The sequence below is a fragment of the Cervus elaphus genome, chromosome 22 (genome assembly GCF_910594005.1).
Source record: "Cervus elaphus chromosome 22, mCerEla1.1, whole genome shotgun sequence".
NCBI lineage: Eukaryota > Metazoa > Chordata > Mammalia > Artiodactyla > Cervidae > Cervus > Cervus elaphus.
In genome coordinates this window covers 21,287,862-21,307,621 of record NC_057836.1, presented here as the reverse complement: position 1 = coordinate 21,307,621, position 19,760 = coordinate 21,287,862, and the positions used below count along the sequence as shown (strand labels likewise).

Below are 19,760 nucleotides of genomic sequence, written 5' to 3'. Positions count from 1 at the left end.
TTGTTTAGAGAGTAGATTACAAAAGTTTTCATCACAGGAGAAAATATTTTTTTTTTTTTTTGGTATTCTTACTAGATGATGGATGTTAACTAACTTATTGTGGTAATCATTTTGCAATATATGTAAGTTAGATTGTTATGTGTATACCTTAAACTTACCGAGTGCTGTGTCAATTAGATTTCAATAAAAGTGAAAGAAAGCTTAAATTTCCTAATGATTGTCACTGGGATTACCTTGTTTTAGGAAAGGTGAAATTCTAATTATACAGGTTATATTTAAATTCAATATGGAGGATAATTTGATTTAGAATCCCTTTCAGTAAAAAAGCTAAAAATTCCTTTGTACTTACGAGAAGTTTTAGTTTTTTAGATTTGCATTTCAGTGTTACTAAACTTTTCTTTAATGACTAAGATTAAAAAATAGATTCAAGCCACTATGCATAGCCCTTGATGCTTATGAAGTGATTTAACAGCAAATGTCTCATTAAGATTAAATCCTCCCTTCTCATGTACGAATCTTGGAGAGATAAGCTGTAAGAAGTAGGAGCCTATTTCAAATAATAGGCGTGCAGAAAAATGACTATAAAGATGAAGCCTGGAGAATAGGTCAGACAGTGGCTACCAATGTATTTCATGTCTTCTCCCTATTAAACTGGCATTTAGAGATTAAACTCTGTGCCTCTCAATGTAGAGAACAACAAATGGATATCAAGCGGGGAGTAGGGTGGGATGAACTGGAAGATTGGGCTTGACATATACACACTACTATGTATAAAATGGTCTTCCCTGATGGTTCAGATGGTACAAGAATCCACCTGCAATGCAGGAGACCTGGGTTCCATCCCTGGGTCAGAAAGATCCTCTGGAGAAGGGAACGGCAACCCACTCCAGTTTTCTTGTTTGAAGAATTTCAAGGACAGAGGAGCCTGGCGGGCTACAGTCCATGCAGTCGCAAAGAGTCAGACACAACTGAGAGACTAGTACACACACATTTATAAAACAGATAACAAGAACCTATGGGATATCACAGGGAACTCCAGTAAATGCTCTGTGGCAACCTATATATCACCAAAGGAGAGGAAATCAAAAAAGGGGAAGGAAATTTAAAAAAGAGGAAATACATTATAAACATTACAGCTGACTCACTTTGTTGTACAGCAGAAATGAATGCAATGCTGTAAACCAATTATAGTCCAAAAAATTAAAAACAAAACACAACTCTTTGCCCCTCCTTTCCACAGCACAGCCTGCATTAGCGACCCCAGCCTTGACCCAAGAAAAGCTACTAGTATCACATTCAGAGCTGGTCTCATGCAATTTGGAGAGTGCTGGATCCTATACTGGAACCAAATTATTGGGATTGTCAATGGTTTAAATGACAATCATATAAAATGATTGTCAATGTTTGCCTGCTGATCACTTCCCTCCAAAATAAACTTTTTATAGTCTTGGTGTAGAGAATTTTGGTTTTTTGTTTTGTTTTGTTTGCCCACACCTAAGATCAGGAGTGTTGCACATAGGCTGTTTCTGGTATCAAGTGAAAGTGAAGGTTGCTCGGTGGTGTCCGACTCTTTGCGACCCCATGGACTATACAGTTCAGGAATTCTCCAGGCCAGAATACTGAAGGTGGTAGCCGTTCCCTTCACCAGCGGATCTTCCCAACCCAGGGATCGAACCCAGGTCTCCCACACTGCAGGTGGATTCTTTACCAGCTGAGCCACTAGAGAAGCCCAAGAATACTGGAGTGGGTAACTGATGCCTTCTCCAGAGGATCTCCCTGACCCAGGAACTGAACAGGGGTCTCCTGCATTGCAAGCAGATTCTTTATCAGCTGAGTTACCAAGGAAGCCCCCAATGTCAAACTAAGCTAGAACTTAAACTGAAAAGGTATTTTAGTGTTTAAGTCATGCTGTCTTGAACTTTATTGAGAGATCCCATCTACACAGATTAATACAGAATGTGACAATGCTGAATCTCTGATTGTTCAGGTATTTCGTCTGCTGCTGTTGGTTAAATCTCAGGTCCTTTGAGCCAGAGACTTTTATAACTTTCAAACTGAAATACAGAAACCAGAGGGACACCTGCAAAACCCATTCTTCCACAGTCCACCCACTGTGACCTTGGTTAGTGCTGTGTAAAGAGATCTATGCTTTGGGCTGGACTGCCTGTAACAAACCTTCATCTAAAAAATTGGTCAATTTAAAAAAAGTTAGACTATATATTTTTGGAGGGAAGAAAAGCACAGGTGATAGATGGGTTATTTCAATTTTGGAGGGATACCAACATAGATACTGTTTCAGAAGACTAAGGCACTATCTTAACTTGTATATTAGTACCTCTATTTCTTAGTCACAAGTTTAAATGAGTTTTAAAATATCTTCTTTTCCTTCTATATAGATTTAGCCTAACCCCTAAATTTTAAGGCTTCTATTAATTGTATTCCTCTTTGACTGCGGTTTGAGATGTTTTTTCTTATCAGTTAAAAAGCTAAAATAGACTTTTAAACGTTTTTTTTTTTTTTTTAAACATCTTTTTTGTTTCTTTATCAGCTGGACACAATCTATACTACCATGCCAATGATTTCAGAGTCAGATGTTCTTAGTACAGCATTTCCTTAGTGGCTTTTGCTTTTTGGTGGTGTGATGATTTATTTTTCCTCATTTTGATTGGCATGAAAAAGTGTACCCACTCTCCCTCACTCAATATGTGAAAGGCCTCTATTCCTCCTTATTGTTCACTGATGGCACTTCACCCATCTTGCTGTGAATAAACTCACTTGGTGCTTGAAAGCCATTAAGGATGACCAGGAATTTCTAATGCTCTCTGTAGATCCCTAATTAGGACAGAAACTGGCAGGAGTGCCCTCTGATATACTTTGTAAGAATTCCATTGTTTCGTCCTTAGTTGTAGGCACTCAGGAATGTCCTTCGGCCTTTCAGCTCCTCTGAGAGCAATGCTGAGATCCCTATTAGTGAGAAGCAGAAGTGGGGAGGAGTTGGCTTCAGTTGCAAAAAGATTCATGACCTGATCTGGTAGAAACCCTGCTGGGAAACATCAAGGGCTCTTGTTGAAATTTCCAGGTAGTTCCCACACTCAGGGTAATTCAAAAAGTAGACTTGATGTGACTCAATCCAGCCCAAGTGTTGAAAATTCTGACAGTTATTGCAGGGGTTCTTTTCTTGGTCCAGTTGTTTGGAGCATTTCAAATCTCCTTAGACTACCTTCCAGGCATTAGGACTTCCCTCTCCTTCTTTTGTCCCTATATTCATAAGCTTTCTATTCTGCCACCCCCTGTATGTCTCCATGTATAAGTCCTATTTTTTTCTTGACTCTATCAACTACTACTGATGCACCAGGAAAAGTCCCCATTAAAACAGGACAAGTCCCCATTAACAGGAAATTATAGTTAGGTTTTCTTAGGACACTGATGATTCAGCTTCAAAATTTGTTTTTAACTGATCTCTACTACATCATGGGAAGGAAAGTGTTTCCTTTCCATCCTAGGGGAAATGTCCTTTCCTCTATCTCTTCCATCATCTTCACCCCTCTTCTCCACAAATAGGCCAAATGGCTCTAGGCATCAGAGTATAAAACACTTGAATTTACTTATCAAATAATGTTCAAAAGTCAAAGTGTTAGTCTTCCAGTTGTGCCCGACTCTTTGTGACCCCATGGACTGTAGCCCACAGGCTCCTCTCTCCATGGGATTTCCCAGGCAAGAATACTGGAGTGGGTTGCCATTTCCTTCTCTAGGGGATTTTCCTGACCCAGGGATCACACTCGGGTCTCCCACATTGCAGACAGATTCTTTAATGCCTGGGCCAGCATGGAAGCCCTATCAAATAATGTTAAATATATTCTAATACAAAAGACCCTCAACAATTATATTTTAAAAAGATATCCTCAAATATTATTTAGGTTATACTTTTGTTTGAGAATCTGAGAAAAGCAATGGGATTATTCAAAATTGTTGTTATTGTTCAGTTGCTAAATTGTGTCCAACTATTTATGACCCCATATTTCCAGGCAAGAATACTGAAGTGGGTTGCCATTCCCTTCTCCAGGGGATCTTTCCAAGCAGAGATAGAACCTGGGTCTCCCACATTGCAGGCATACTCTTTACCATCTGAGCCAATCAAATATTATTAGTGAAAGTAGCTCAGTCGTGTCCGACTCTTTGTGACCCCATGAACTACTGTCCATGGAATTCTCCAGGCCAGAATACTGGAGTGGGTAACCTTTCCCTTCTCCAGGGTATCTTCCCAACCCAGGGATTGAACCAAGGTCTCTCGCATTGCAGGCAGATTCTTTACCAGTTGAGCCACAAGGGAAGCTCTCAAATAATGTTAAATATATTCTAATACAAAAGGCCCTCAATAATTATATTTTTAAAAAGATGGCCTGAAGTATTACTTAGGTAATACTTTTGTTTGAGAATATGAGAAAAGCAATGGGATTATTCAAAATTGCTGTTGTTGTTCAGTCAGTAAGTCATGTCCAACTCTTGGCCACCCCATGGACTGCAGCACACCAGGCTCCCCTATCTTTCACAATTTCCCAGTTTGCTCAAACTCATGTCCACTGAGTCAGTAATGCTATCCAACCACCTCATTCTCTGCTGTCCCTTCTCCTGCCCTCAATCTTTCCCAGCATTAGGGTCTTTTCCAATGAAAATAATTACTTATAGTTAAAAAAAAAAAAGAATTCCTTATCAAATGTATCTTTAGGGATAAACTTGAGATTCACTTGTAGTTTGGCCAGTTACTATGACCTTGGAAACATACTCAACCTCACTAAATCCTAGTTTCCTTATCTGAAAAATGATGGTGAAAGTATCTTCCTCATAGGGTACACACAAGGATTATGACCATATAAGTAAATAAGTTTTCATGGTTTCTGGTATTAAAAGCTCAATAAAATTTTAAAAAATGTTAATAAATTTAAAAAATATTGATAGTGATGCTATGCTTTTTTAGCCAAGTAATCAATTAGGTTATGTGTTTACTATGATCATCATGTCCCCCTTTATAGTTAAATTTTAACAGTCTCCACTCCCTAGAATTTTTTTCAGCTACACTGCATAAACAAGTTTTTTCCTTTATTGATCAGAATTATGCCACCTTTTTGCTTCTTGAAGTTTGAGAGCTCTCTGGGCAAAATAATATTCACCATGGCCTGTAAAAACTTAATTATGGGCAATATAGATTCCTTTAGTAACAGGGACACATATATCCTTATTTCTTTTATTGACTGCTGATTAGGTGTAGGAAAATCAACAAATTTGGCATTCATTCAACACTATTTATCTACTCACATTAGGCAAAGCTCTAGGCTGGAGACAGAGTAACAGACAAAATCTTTGGCTTCATGGATGCTGGGAGGAATAAAATTACTTGTAAAGTGGAATAGTAAGTGGTTAATAGCTAAGGCAAAAATCTTGTTTTCTTCTGTGGGAAACTTCACTGAGCTGTAATACATAGGAAGAAAAACAGATATCTGATTTTAAGAGCAATTGTTAAGAATAAGTGGAGACCTATGACTGATTCATGGTGATGTTTGGTAGAAACCAACACAATACTGTAAAGCAATTATCCTTCAATTAAAAATAAATTAAAAAAAGAATAAGTGGTAAATCACAGAGCTTTCATTCAATTCCTACTATACACCTGACAGTATTAGCTGTAAAATTCGACAGGATATAGTATCTTCCTTCACAGAGCTTCTAATCTAGTTGGATGATATACTAATAAATCTGTTAAAGTACTTTACTGTCTTCAGTGTTACTGTTTAGTCACTAAGTCATGTCCAACTCTTCTGCTACTGACAGGCTCCTCTGTCCATGGGATTTCCCAGGCAAGGATACTGGAGTTGCCATTTCCTCTTTCAGGGGACAGTCCCAGGGACTGAACCTGTGTCTCCACTGCCAGGCGGATTCTTTAACACTGAACCACCTGGGAAGCCCTTCTTCAGGGCAGCAGAAGAGAAAAGGCTGAGGAAAGCTTATGTTCTTGAGCCACCCAAATGGAGTATTCCTGTATGTCACCATTCCAGGGCTAATGGCAGCCACATTCTTATGTGTTACAAACTGGGATATTAGTGCCTCTATGAAATAGTGTTGTCCACCATTTGCCAGCCCATTGGCATTACTGAATTATTTCACTGATCTAATTACATTTCTGACAGTTTAGACTAAGATGTTTTAGTCCCTGTACTTTCATAGCAACATATAATTACCAAGGGAAGAGATTATAGTATAGGAAGCCTGTCTTCTTGAACATTAAAAAAACAAAAACAAAAAAACTACATACACTAATTAATGCACAATTAAGAATGAATAAAGAAGCCTATGATACTGGCATAGGTTGATACTAACACAGCCTTTTAGATGGACTAAAAGAAATGAACTGTAACATGATCAGGAGCATCTGGGAAAAACTTAGTGGAAAAAGTGATGTCCAAGTTCGGCCCTGAAACTCTAAGAAGAAAGAGGAAGTTGTGCTCCAGTTCAGCTGGAGACAAGGAATGAAGGGTAGGCAGAACAATTACTCAAAGCCAGACATGTTGCTGAAGGGGGCACGTATTTTACAACTCTAGAGTACACTTGTTTGCTGGACACAATTAGTGAAATGTGGAATACAGAACATTACAGTTTCAATCTTTACCTTCACGAATGACTGTCCCTTTCTGCTCAAATGTCTCACCTAATATCTTTCTGGAAGGGCTTCCTGCTACCCTACTGTCAGTAAGCTACAAATATCTTTCAGTACTAAAACCTTCCACTGGTAAAGCAAGCACTCCACAGAGTTTTAACGTTTATTCACAAGTTAATGAGATATTCTATAAAAACAAATACTTTTATTGTGTATTTATCAAGCACTAAGGCAGGCTTATTTTTAACTCTCGGACTGACCTATCCATTGGGTATGTTTACTCTCATTTAATAGGCTTGAGAAAACAGGGATTTAGGCAGACTGTTGGGTTCACCTGGACCACAAAATTAGTTTGTATTTTAACAGAGGTTTGGCTGATATACACATACACACAGGGCTAAGAAAAAACAGTTACTGTTAGCCAGTAGTAAAAAACAGAAATTCTCCATTTTTTCTCTGCCCATCCCTGATTTTCCTTCACCAGAGACTACCAATTTTAAGTCTTTAGCTATTTGTTATTGTACTTCTAAGTGACAAGTTATACTGCTTTTTTTAAATCGACATTTCTGTATCAGATCTTGATGTATTCTCCATTACATATACACTCCTTTCCAATTCTCCTAGGGTTATCTAATAATTTGTTATTTGTATTGTTTACATAAATATGATTGAATTTATATGATGACTATGATGTTGAGTATTCACAGTTGAGTTAATGCAGTGTAACTGCTGAAAACTTTTATTTTTCCTGAGGCTCATAATTGCCTCAATTTTGCTTCCTTAATTAGAAAAAAATATGCAGACCACTAATTCGTCTCCAGACTCTTTAAAACCTAAAAACCTCTTGACCCAATATTTATAAACACATGATAATGTATCCGTTTTTCTTTCTGAGACATTCCACCTTAACTATCATCTTTAGGCATTTCTTGTTGACCTCATGCTGTTCTCCCTTCTCTCTTTCATATGGTTATATTTTAGCAACTTTATCATTACTCTTTAAGTAAAATAAAATGACCTCTTCCCCCACTGACAACAGAGTCTACCTGTCAACTTCCCACTTTAAAAGACACCATTACTTTTCCAGGCACCCTCCCCATCATCCTACCTTGTAAATTGCACTTTTATGCCATCAGGGCTGATAATATTGGCACTCAACTCTGTAACCGTAATTAAGCATTCTCTTAGAAAGATGAAAACCATAACAGCATTTACATTATAATTAATGTTATTCAATAAACGGCCAAGCTTTGTGCTATCATTGGATTTCCTTTTCTTTGGCTCCAAGATTCTGAACCACATGCTAATTACAGCGACGCTGAAATTGAGTCCACCTTCTCACACTCCAACCCTCTGTCAAAACCCTGCAGTATTTTACACTGTTTGGTTATCTGCAGGATGTGTTTCTCTTACAACGTTTTTTTGTTTGTTTTTTGACTTAAAGTTTCTGATCGTCATAGTTTTCTCTTGCGGAGTGAAGAGATGTTTGCCTTCCATGCATATCCTTAAGAGCGTCAGCTTCTGACTCATCCTGTTTATAACCCAGTCTCATTTCCCGAAATTTAACACGGACCATGAGCTTGTACACGTCTGTCCTGAAAGTTCTGATAGCCATCCGTTGTTATAATACATCCTGTTCGCCACGTTTTTAAGGATACACAGCTTCTTAAATATTGTCGTGGGTCTTAACTGAAGTTCTCGGTTCCCGGAATCGCGTTATTTCCTCTTCCTAAACTCGGGAGGTCTCGGTGCCAGTTCAGGGGCTGGGAGGAGAGCAGACGGCGGAGAGGCGAGAGGGCAGCGGTGGAGGCAGACCAAGCACTCTCGCGAGACAGAGGGACTCCTCGCCCGGAGCTCCACGACGCCGCGGCGCCTCCTGGGAGTCGGCCATAATGCAGGCCCGGTACGCCAGCGGCATCCCGAGGGCTCTAAAAATGTACCTGCAAGCGGATGTTGAGAACCACTGAGCCCGCGATGTAGAAATACGGGAAGTTCATGCGCAGCTGCCAGGCCAGCTCGAAGAAGGCGAGCAGGGTGCGGGAAAGCCCCTTGCAGAAGACCCCGTACGAGCTGGCCGGGCTCGAGGCCCTGAGGGCCAAAGATGACGGAGCCGCCGCGGTGGCCATGGACGCGAAGTTGCCGCTCGCCCGGTGCGGTGCCTGGAACCGAGGGTGATCGCAGACCCCGAGGACCCCCAACTGATGGCGATGACCTGGAGGGGCCGGGGGCTTAGCAGCCGCCGGGCGCGCACTCCAGCTTTACGCAGCCGCCACTTGTTTCTGTGCCGCGGTGGGGCTGGGGTTGCGGCTGGCGCTCCGCCCCTTCCTGTCTGCTGCTTAAAATGACATTCAGCGTTTAGAGTTTAACTCTTAGTAGCTCCGGAACGGGTTACTTGTTTACGTATATGCCACACAGTTATTTTATACAGCAATTACACACAGCCTTACAGATACTCGTTTCACTTTAAAATGAAGAAAAGAAACTAAGTAAAATTCTGTAATTTGCCCTAGAGCCCCGTCCAAAGCTTGCGTTAAAGCTCGGGTTAGTCTGCTCTGGCCTGGTCCGTTCGATTTCATAACATTTATCTGTTTAAATAAGCCAATTAGGGCACAGAGTCTCTGTATTCACAACATACTACTAAAACTTAAAGGGTCACAATCTCAGGCAATGAATTTCCTATGTATTAGGACTATTTCAGTTGCAAGTGCCGGAAATTAACACACATAAAGCAAACACATTGTTTATTATTTCTGGAGGTACATATTATATGCAAATATCAAGTTCTCCCTCATGTAAACCCATGAAACGTTCAGATTAGGTATGAAGGCCTCTATCATTTCTTCATGGGCACCTGTGAAATATGTGGTTAGGAGGGGAAGGCTTGGAATATTAACATTTACTTCCAAGCCCCGAATACCCTTAAGGTAGCGTCTTAATGGATCGTCCGTATTCTGGTGTTTAAGTGATGCCCATTTCAGTAACTTCTGTAATCTATTTTAACTAGTAAGCACTGTATTTTTCCTCATACACAACCTCTACATTCGTGAGTTATTCAGACATGTAACTCTGATTATAGCTCAGATTATGGTCTAGTTCTGAAAAGCGTTCTTTCAATATCTCAGAATTCACCCTGCACTGAATAACTGTAGCAACTGTTCAAAGCACAATTTATTTATTTATTGTTTTTGTACAGCCTACTGACGATAAGATTGGTACAAATAACGTGCCATTGTGCAATTTGTAAAGCTGAATTGTGTATCCCCAACTAGTTTCTTTTGCTATTTTGCTAGGCCAGTACCAACCCATCAACTAGACAGCACCTAAAGGAACTTATTACTGCTCACTTAGGGAAACTTATAAAATGCTGATTTGGAGACTGAAGAGAAGTGTAAGATAATGACAATTCAGAACCAAGAGAAGATGTAAATTTTTGGTATAGAAGTAAAATTTGTCTTTTCTGAAAATTGAAAGAACAATAGTGGGTATTAGTGTCACACAAATCATTAAATCCCTGAATCTTCCTCTTCCAACTATCTAAAACTATCGACTATCTATGTGGACTCATTCTCTTCCACCATTCTTGTGGGGAGGGAGGTGGGAGGGGGGTTCAAGATGGGGAACACATGAAAATCCATGGCTGATCCATGTCAATGTATGGCAAAAACCACTACAATATTGTAATTAGCCTCCAACTAATAAAAATAAAAAAATAAAAAATTTTAAATTATAAATTTATAAGAATATTCTTATATTAATTAATTTATTTAATATTTTAATTAAACTCATAATTTTTATGGAGCTTGCATTCAATCTATAGCTCTCTTGGGGTGGTATGGATATTTTAACAATATTAATTCTTCCAATCCATGAGTATGGAATAGCTTTCTACTTATTATTTTCTTCACCTTCTTCAGTTTCTTTGAATGTCTTGCAGGTTTCAGTGTACAGATCTTTCACCTGATTAGTTAAATTTATTCTGAGGTGTTTTATTCTTTTTGATGCAGTTATAAATGAGATTGTTTTTCTAATCTTTCTGATGTTTCATTGTTAATGTACAGAAATGCAACTGAATTTTGGATATTGATTTTATATCTTGTAAGTTTCCTGAATTTATTAGTTCTAGCAGTTCTTGTTTTGTGTGTGGAGTTTTTAGGTTTTTTTTTTTTTTTTTTTTTAACATATGCCATTTGCAAATAAAGACAGTTTTGCTTCTTCCTTTTCAATTTGGGCACTTTTTATTTTTTATCTAGCCTAATTGCTATGGCTAGGACTTTTCTATACTATGTTGAGAAAACCATGAACAGTCAGTTCAGTTCAGTCTCATGTCCAACTCTTTGTGACCCCATGAACGGCAGCACACCAGGCCTCCTGTCCATCACCAACTGCAGGAGTCCACCGAAACCCATGTCCGTCGAGTCAGTGATGCCATCCAACTATCTCATCCTCTGTCATCCCCTTCTCATCCTGCCCTCAATCTTTCCCAGCATCAGGGTCTTTTCAAATGAGTCAGCTCTTTGCATCAGGTGGCCAAAGTATTGGAGTTTCAGCTTCAACATCAGTCCTTCCAATGAACACCCAGGACTGATCTCCTTTAGGATGGACTGGTTGGATCTCCTTGCAGTCCAAGGGACTCCCAAGAATCTTCTCCAACACCATAGCTCAAGAGCATCAATTCTTTGGTGTTCAGCTTTCTTTATAGTCCAACTCTCACATCCACACGTGACCACTGGAAAAACCATAGCCTTGACTAGACGGACCTTTGTTGACAAAGTAATGTCTCTGCTTTTTAATATGCTGTCTAGGTTGGTCATAACTTTCTTTCCAAGTAGTAAGTGTCTTTTAATTTCATGGCTGCAATCACCATCTGCAGTGATTTTGGAGCCCAGGAAAATAAAGTCAGCTACTATTTCCTCTGTTTCCCCATCTATTTGCCATGAAGTGATGGGACCGGATGCCATGATCTTAGTTTTCTGAACGTCGAGCTTTAAGTCAACTTTTTCACTCTCCTCTTTCACTTTCATCAAGAGGCTCTTTAGTTCTTCTTCACTTTCTTCCATAACGGTGGTGTGAAAAGGCAAAAAGATAGGACACATAAAGATGACCTCCTCAGGTCAGTAGGTGCCCAATATGCTACTGGAGATCAGTGGAGAAATAACTTCATAAAGAATGAAGGGATGGAGCCAAAGCAAAAACAACACCAAGTTATGGATGTGACTGGTGATAGATGCAAGGTCTGATGCTGTAAAGAGCAATATTGCATAGGAACCTGGAATGTTAGGTCCATGAATCAAGGCAAATTGGAAGTGATCAAACAGGATGGCAAGAGTGAATGTCGACATTCTAGGAATCAGTGAACTAAAATGGACTGGAATGGGTGAATTTAACTTAGATGACCATTATATCTACTACTGTGGGCAGGAATCCCTTAGGAGAAATGGATTAGCCATTGTAGTCAACAAAAAAGTCCGAAATGCAGTCTCAAAAATGACAGAGTGATCTCTGTTCCTTTCCAAGGCAAACCATTCAATATCATGGTAATCCAAGGCTATGCCCCTACCAGTAATGCTGAAGAAGCTGAAGTTGAACGGTTCTATGAAGACCTACAAGACCTTCTAGAACTAACACCCAAAAAAGATGTCCTTTTCACTATAGGGGACTGAAATGCAAAAGTAGGAAGTCAAGAAACACCTGGAGTAACAGGCAAATTTGGCCTTGGAGTACAGAATGAAGCAGGGCAAAGGCTAATAGAGTTTTGCCAACTGGTCATAGCAGTTGACCAGAAGGCACTGGGCAGTACAAACACCTTCTTCCAACAATACAAGAGAAGATTTTATACATGGATATCACCAGATGGCCAACACCAAAATCAGATTGATTATATTTGCAGCCAAAGATGGAGAAGCTCTATACAGTCAGCAAAAACAAGACCAGGAGCTGACTGTGGCTCAGATCATGAACTTATTGCCAAATTCAGACTTAAATTGAAGAAAGTGGGGAAAACCACTAGACCATTCAGGTATCACCTAAATCAAATCCCTTTTGATGATACAGTGGAAGTGAGAAATAGATTTAAGAGACTAGATCTGATAGGCAGAGTGCCTGATGACCTATGGATGGAGGTTCATGACATTCTACAGGAGACGGGGATCAAGACCATCCCCAAGAAAAAGAAATGTAAAAAAGCAAAATGGCTATCTGAGGAGGCCTTACAAATAGCTGTGTAAAGAAGAGAAGTGAAAAGCAAAGGAAAAAAGGAAAGATATACCCATTTGAATGCAGAGTTCCAAAGAATAGCAAAGAGAGATAAGAAAGCCTTCCTCAATGATCAATGCAAAAAATAGAGGAAAACAATAGAATGGGAAAGACTAGAGATCTCTTCAAGAAAGGTACTAAGGGAAAATTTCATGCAAAGATGGGCTCAATAAAGGACGGAAATGGTATGGACCTAACAGAAGCAGAAGATATTAAGAAGAAGTGGCAAGAATACACAGAAGAACTGTACAAAAAAGATCTTCATGACCCAGATAATCACAATGGTGTGATCACTCACCTAGAGGCAGACATCCTGGAATGTGAATTCAAGTGGGTCTTAGGAAGCAACACTATGAACAAAGCTAGTGGAGGTGATGGAATTCTAGTTGAGCTATTTCAAATCCTCAAAGTTGATGCTGTGATAGTGCTGCACTCAATATGTCAGGAAATTTGGAAAACTCAGTAGTGGCCACAGGTCTGGAAAAGGTCAGTTTTCATTCCAATCCCAAAAAGGCAATGCCAAAGAATGTTCAAACAACCGCACAGTTGTACTCATCTCACACACTAGTAAAGTAATGCTCAAAATTCTCCAAGCCAGGCTTCAGCAATATGTGAACCGCGAACTTCCAGATGTTCAAGCTGGATTTAGAAAAGGCAGAGGAACCAGAGATCAAATTGCCAACATCCACTGGATCATCAAAAAAGGGAGAGAGTTCCAGAAAAACATCTATTTCTGCTTTATTGACTATGCCAAAGCCTTTGACTGTGTGGATCACAATAAACTGTGGAAAATTGTGAAAGAGATGGGAATACCAGATCACCTGACCTGCTTCTTGAGAAACCTGTGTGCAGGCCAGGAAGCAACAGTTAGAACTGGACATGGAACAGCAGACTGGTTCCAAATAGGAAAAGGAGTACATCAAGGCTGTATATTGTCACCCTACTTATTGAACCTATATGCAGAGTACATCATGAGAAACACTGGGCTGGAGGAAGCACAAGCTGGAATCAAGATTGCCAAGAGAAATATCAATAACCTCAGATATGCAGATGACACCACTTGTATGGCAGAAAGTGAAGAAGAACTAAAGAGCCTCTTGATGAAAGTGAAAGAGGAGAGTAAAAAAGGTGGCTTAAAGCTCAACATTCAGAAAACTAAGATCATGGCATCCGGTCCCATCACTTCAAAGCAAATAGATGGAGAAACAGTGGGAGATTTTATTTTGGGGGGCTCCAAAATCACTGCAGATGGTGACTGCAGTGACGCTTACTCCTTGGAAGAAAAGTTATGACCAACCTAGACAGCAACAGCATATTAAAAAGCAGAGACATTACTTTGTCAACAAAGGTCTGTCTAGTCAAGGCTATGATTTTTCCACTAGTCATGCATGGATGTGAGAGTTGGACTATAAAGATAACTGTGCACCGAAAAATTGATGCTTTTGAACTGTGGTATTGGAGAAGACTCTTGAGAGTACCTTGGACTTCGAGGAGATCCAACCAGTCCATCCTAAAGAAAATCAGTCCTGATTATTCATTGGAAGGACTGATGTTGAAGCTGAAACTCCAATACTTTGGCCACCTGATGCAAAAAGCTGACTCATTTGAAAAGACCCTGATGCTGGGAAAGATTGAAGGCTGGAGGAGACGGGGCCGACAGAGGATGAGATTATTGGATGGCATCACCGACTCAAACTCTGGGAGTTGGTGATGGGCAGGAAGGCCTGGTGTGCTGCAGTCCATGGGGTGGCAGAGTCGGACACGAATGAGCAACTGAACTGAAGTCAACTGCAAAAGCCCTTCATTCTTGCCAAATACTGCAAGTTAGAAAGTCTTTGTCAAACTGAAGGGGAGAGAATTATAAGTCGCAGGTCTGTTTCACATTGTGTGTGTGTGTGTGTGTATGTTAGTCACTAAGTCTCACTCTTTGTGATCCCATGAACTCAATCCTGCCAGGCTCCTCTGTCATGGGATTCTCCAGGCAAGAATACTGGAATGGGTTGCTAGTTCCTTCTCCAAGGTATCTTCCCAACCCAGGGATTGAACCCAGGTCTCCCACACTGCAGGCAGATTCTTTACCATCTGAGCCACCACACTGAGGTGGAGGGAATTATATAGGGTATGACAATCAGGGAGCAGTATTCATGGGGAGTATGTTTTCAATTTTGGTGCATTCTAATTGATTAGTTTAGAATTTTCTGAATCATGTTCCTGGTGTTATGTCTAAAAGGTCTAACTCAAGTTTACAAAAGTTCTCTGCTATTTTTTTTTTTTTTTTGCTAAAGTTTGTAGTTCTAGCATTTGTAGTTAGGTCTAAGATCAATTTAGACTTAATCTTTATGTGGTAAGAAATAATGGTATAAATGCCTCTTTATGAATGTGGGTATCTAATGAAGTCCTAGCTTCATTTGTTGGAAAAATAAAGGTTATTTCTCCCTTGATTGCCTTGATACCTTTTTTGAAATCAATTGCCCATGAATGTAAATGTTAAGATGGATTCTCAATTGTGCCTCATTATTACATATGTCTGTCTTCATGAAAGTACCACTCTATTTTCATTGATGTCATTTAGTGGTTAGCTTTGATATCAGGAACTGCAATTGTCTAATTATGTTCCTTTTTTTAAAAAATTGCTTTGTCTCTTCTGGGAGCTTTGTATTTCCATATACATTTTAAGAATAGTTTTTCAGCTTTCTGCAAGGATTTGTGGGATTTGATAGAGATTGTCCTGAATATACAGATAATCTCTTGACCTGGAAAGAGTCTCCTCACTCCAGATTTTAGTTCAGTTGTCCTCTTTCCTTGTACAGCTCTTTTATCAATTTAAAATGTAATTTGGCAATTTATTCCCCTTACCCTGGTCATTGTAGGAGAAAATCTTGTCTTTTTGCACTTGCTCTCTTCTACTCATAAGTGGAAGTTCTAACGGCTTAACTGTGAAGTATCAAATGACACAGGATCAAATGAATAAGTAACAATCTCTGGAAGAGGATATCGTTATTATCTGCATTTTGCTGAGGAGTATACTGAAGCAGACAGTAGTTTTAAAACAGAGTAAAAAATCAGAGATCGGTAGCAGGGAATCTGGATTTTCCATCCTGTCAGTCCGACTCCAGGATCCTCTCCTGAAAAACTTCTACTATAAAAACTGAAACAAGAGAATCCAAAAGTACATCTGATTTCAACATCTGTTCTTCCTAAAAAAATTTCAGCAGTCAAAAATGAATTAAATGAGAAAAATAAGACTGATTATTCGTATATGGAAAAGTTTGGAATGTGCAATGAAAAACACATGTTCTTTTGAAGTACCCAAGAAATATTGACGAAATTAATATTTTATTTAAAGATTAATATTTAAATATTAACTATATTAAATAGTTAATATATTAACTTTATTAAAGACCTAAGCATGAGAGTTATTTTTGACAGCTTTAAATGGTGGAAGGAAAAGCCTACTGGGAAAAGGGATTACAACCAGATGACCTCCCCACAACTCACTTCAGTTTTGGAAATTATAGGAAAATAATTTCATCAGTGAGATGGATGTGTGTTTAGTTGAGTTAATGTGTTTATAAGCTTATAAGCAATAAAGTTATATATAAGTGCTAGTTATCAGCAACCAGCTTATAGGGTGTTTTGGTCTTCTTCGGTTTCCCCAGAAAATCTTGAATAGTTTTGATAAGAAAAGCTTGAATTTTTTCTACATAAATCCAGTATTAGGAAAAAAATCCATTGTGATGATGGTCCTAGTTATGATTGAGCTCCATCTAATAGTTTAGGCTTTCTCTGTACATTCTAGGTGTTGGTTTTTAAAATTTTACTCACTAACAACTAAATTTGTTAAGTACAAATTATGGAGAGGTTAAACAGGGAAAAGTTACAACACAATATGTCCTTATTTGCATGCTGACAAATGAGATTTCACCTCTCTGTTAAAGAAAATTATGAAGTAATCTATCCCATGGCAAGGACACAGAGTGCATAAAGAGGAGTCAATTTGCGCTGTTAGGGAATAGCAATTATTTCATCAAGATAGCAGTGAGCTCCTCTATTAGCATATGCTAGTACTTTCCTGCTTGGCATTGGTCACAGAAGTTAAAAGAAAGGAGCACTTCACTGCCCATCCAGAAATCAGCTGCACAAAGAATTTAAGGTCAGACTACTGAAGGAATCACAACTGTGATATTAGACGAGGCTTTTTTCTAGACATGATAACTTTACCATTGACCATTTTTTCCATCCTTGTATTAACAGAATTTGTCCTGGGAAATTTTGCGAACAGCTTCACAGTACTGGTGAACTGCATTGACTGGGTCAAGAGACAAAAGATCTACTCAGCTGATGGGATTCTCACTGCTCTGGCAGTCTGCAGAATTGTTTTGCTCTGGGTAATGTTAATGAATTGGTATTTAGTTGTGTTGAATCCAGTTCTATATAGTGTAAAAGAATTATTGTTCATATTGCCTGGATAGTAAGCAACCATTATAGCACCTGGCTTGCTATTAGTCTCAGTATATTCGATTTGTTGAAGATAGCCATTTTTCTTCACCAGCCTAATTTTTCTTCACCTGAAGTGGAGAGTTAAAAGTGTACTGCACACAGTACTTCTGGGAACTTCATTCTTCTTGGTTTTTCATGTTGCAGTGATATGAGACGATGAGGCTATCCAGACAAATGAATACAAAGGAAACAGTCCTCGGAAGACCACATTGAGGAGCAGTTTATGGCTTCCACGCGTGACTCTGCTTATGCTGCTGCTGCTAAGTCACTTCAGTCGTGTCCGACTCTGTGCGACAACATAGACGGCAGCCCACCAGGCTCCGCCGTCCCTGGGATTCTCCAGGCAAGAACACTGAAGTGGGTTGCTATTTCCTTCTCCAATGCATGAAAGTGAAAAGTGAAAGTGAAGTCGCTCAGTCATGTCTGACTCTTAGCGACGCCATGGACTGCAGCCCACCAGGCTCCTCCATCCGTGGGATTTTCCAGGCAAGAACACTGGAGTGGGGTGCCATTGCCTTCTCCCTGCTTATGCTAGGAAACCTCATATCCTTTACTATGTCCCTGACATGTTTTCTGCTATTAATTGTTTCCCTGTGGAAACATCTCAAGAAGATGCAGCTCAGTGGTAAAGGATCCCCAGATCCTAGCACCAAAGTACATATAAAAGCCATGCAAACTGTGATAGCCTTTCTCTTGCTTGCCATTCATTTCCTGACTCTAATGGGATCCATTTGGAGTTTTAAAAGGCAGCAGAAGGAACATGTCTTTTTGTTCTTTGAGGCTCTTGGATTCTTCTATCCTTCAAACCACTCATATATCCTGATTTGGGGGAACAGGAAGTTAACAAAGGCATTTCTGTCATTTCTGCGGCAGCTAAGGTGCTGACTGAGAGAAAAGAAATAGGTGGACATCATGTGTCTTCTAGCAAAATATAAGCTGATGGTGTTTATAAAACTTTATACTTTCTGCTGCTTTTTCTAATGTGAATATAACAGAGTAATTTCCAAAGGTTAACATGCAAAGTCTTTCACTCAAGCTTATGATGAAAAGTATATATGTGTTTATGAATATTATAAAACTGATGATAAGATTATGATACTACTAACCAATATTTTTCAGATAAACAATCTAATTTTACAAAATGTTGTATAATTTCAGGGTTATGAAGCAATGTGTATTTCACATGTATATTCTAAGCTATTATCTTCAAATGAAGTATTTATAATCTGTATTTGTGTCTTTTTAAGAATTGAGCTTATCTCAGGACATTATTTCTATTTTCCACTGAAATTAGTACCACAATGTGCTTAGCAAAGATGCCTGCAGTGAAATTCAAATGTAACAAATATTTTTAGATTAAATTTTATATATGTGTATAATTAACTGTACTGAAGAATATGTGATTTTTACTAGTAGTAAAAAAATTTAGGAAAAAAATCAAATACTACAGTAAGGATGAAGGAAAAAAAATAATCATGATGTCTTCATAGCTGCTATATTTCACATGCAGTTAGGAAAATTATTTCTTAGAGGTTTCAAACTAAGAAGACCTATTTTCAAGTTGAGATCTGGTGTCAAATTACTCAGTTTTCAGGACTTCCCTAGTGGTCCAGTGGCTAGGACTCTGTGATCCCAAAGCAAAGGACCTGGGTTCCATCCCTGGTCAGTGAACTACATCTAGCCTGCCACAACTAAGAGCACTCAAGCCACAACTAAAGATTTGACATAGCTTAAGGAAGATCTGAAGATCCCGCATGCTGCAACTAACACCCGGCCCAGCCAAATAAATATTTTTTAAAAAATTGCTCAGTTTCCCCCAAAACCAAAATTGGGCCTTTGAATTGCCAATCTTCTCCTCCATTTTGTTACCTAAAAATTCATTTTAAACTTCAGACAAAAGACTTAGGTTTTCCCAATCTTAAAAATACATTCAGTGTAAGAATGGTAAAAAAAAAAAAAAAAATGATGCTTAATTCAATGATCTTTCTGCATAGATAGAATGGTATCTATGATGTCTATGTCATAATTATAGGAAATGTCTAGAAGATCTGTTTTATTACAATCTTGTGGAAAATGATGAAATAGAAAGTGTGTTGACATATAGTAGGATTGATAGCAAGCTTCACTATAGGAAATAAATTTATAACCTTGTTCAACAACTGAATTTCTATGACTCTATTAATTATGATATTGTTATGATATTGTAACAACATTATCTAAATGTTAAGATAAATCATTTCCACATCAGAATTACTTATTATTTTTAATCATCTGTCTGCTTGGTGGAACATAAGCCTTATCATGTGAGGATCATGCTTATCCTGATTTATGCTAACTTTCCATGACATAAAAATCAGTC

General features: G+C 38.8%; 1 protein-coding gene and 1 pseudogene across 1 annotated transcript; one reads left to right on the top strand and one right to left on the bottom strand.

Annotated features, from left to right (window-relative positions):
• Positions 1-6,798: 6,798 nt before the first annotated feature.
• On the bottom strand, positions 6,799-8,978 carry SMIM10L1 (small integral membrane protein 10 like 1). Its single transcript, XM_043881716.1, has one exon. The coding sequence runs from the start codon at positions 8,773-8,775 to the stop codon at positions 8,578-8,580; it is 198 nt and encodes a 65-aa protein (XP_043737651.1). The 5' UTR covers positions 8,776-8,978; the 3' UTR covers positions 6,799-8,577.
• An 8,131-nt stretch (positions 8,979-17,109) lies between these two features.
• LOC122680801 lies at positions 17,110-18,304 on the top strand (annotated as a pseudogene).
• Positions 18,305-19,760: the final 1,456 nt, after the last annotated feature.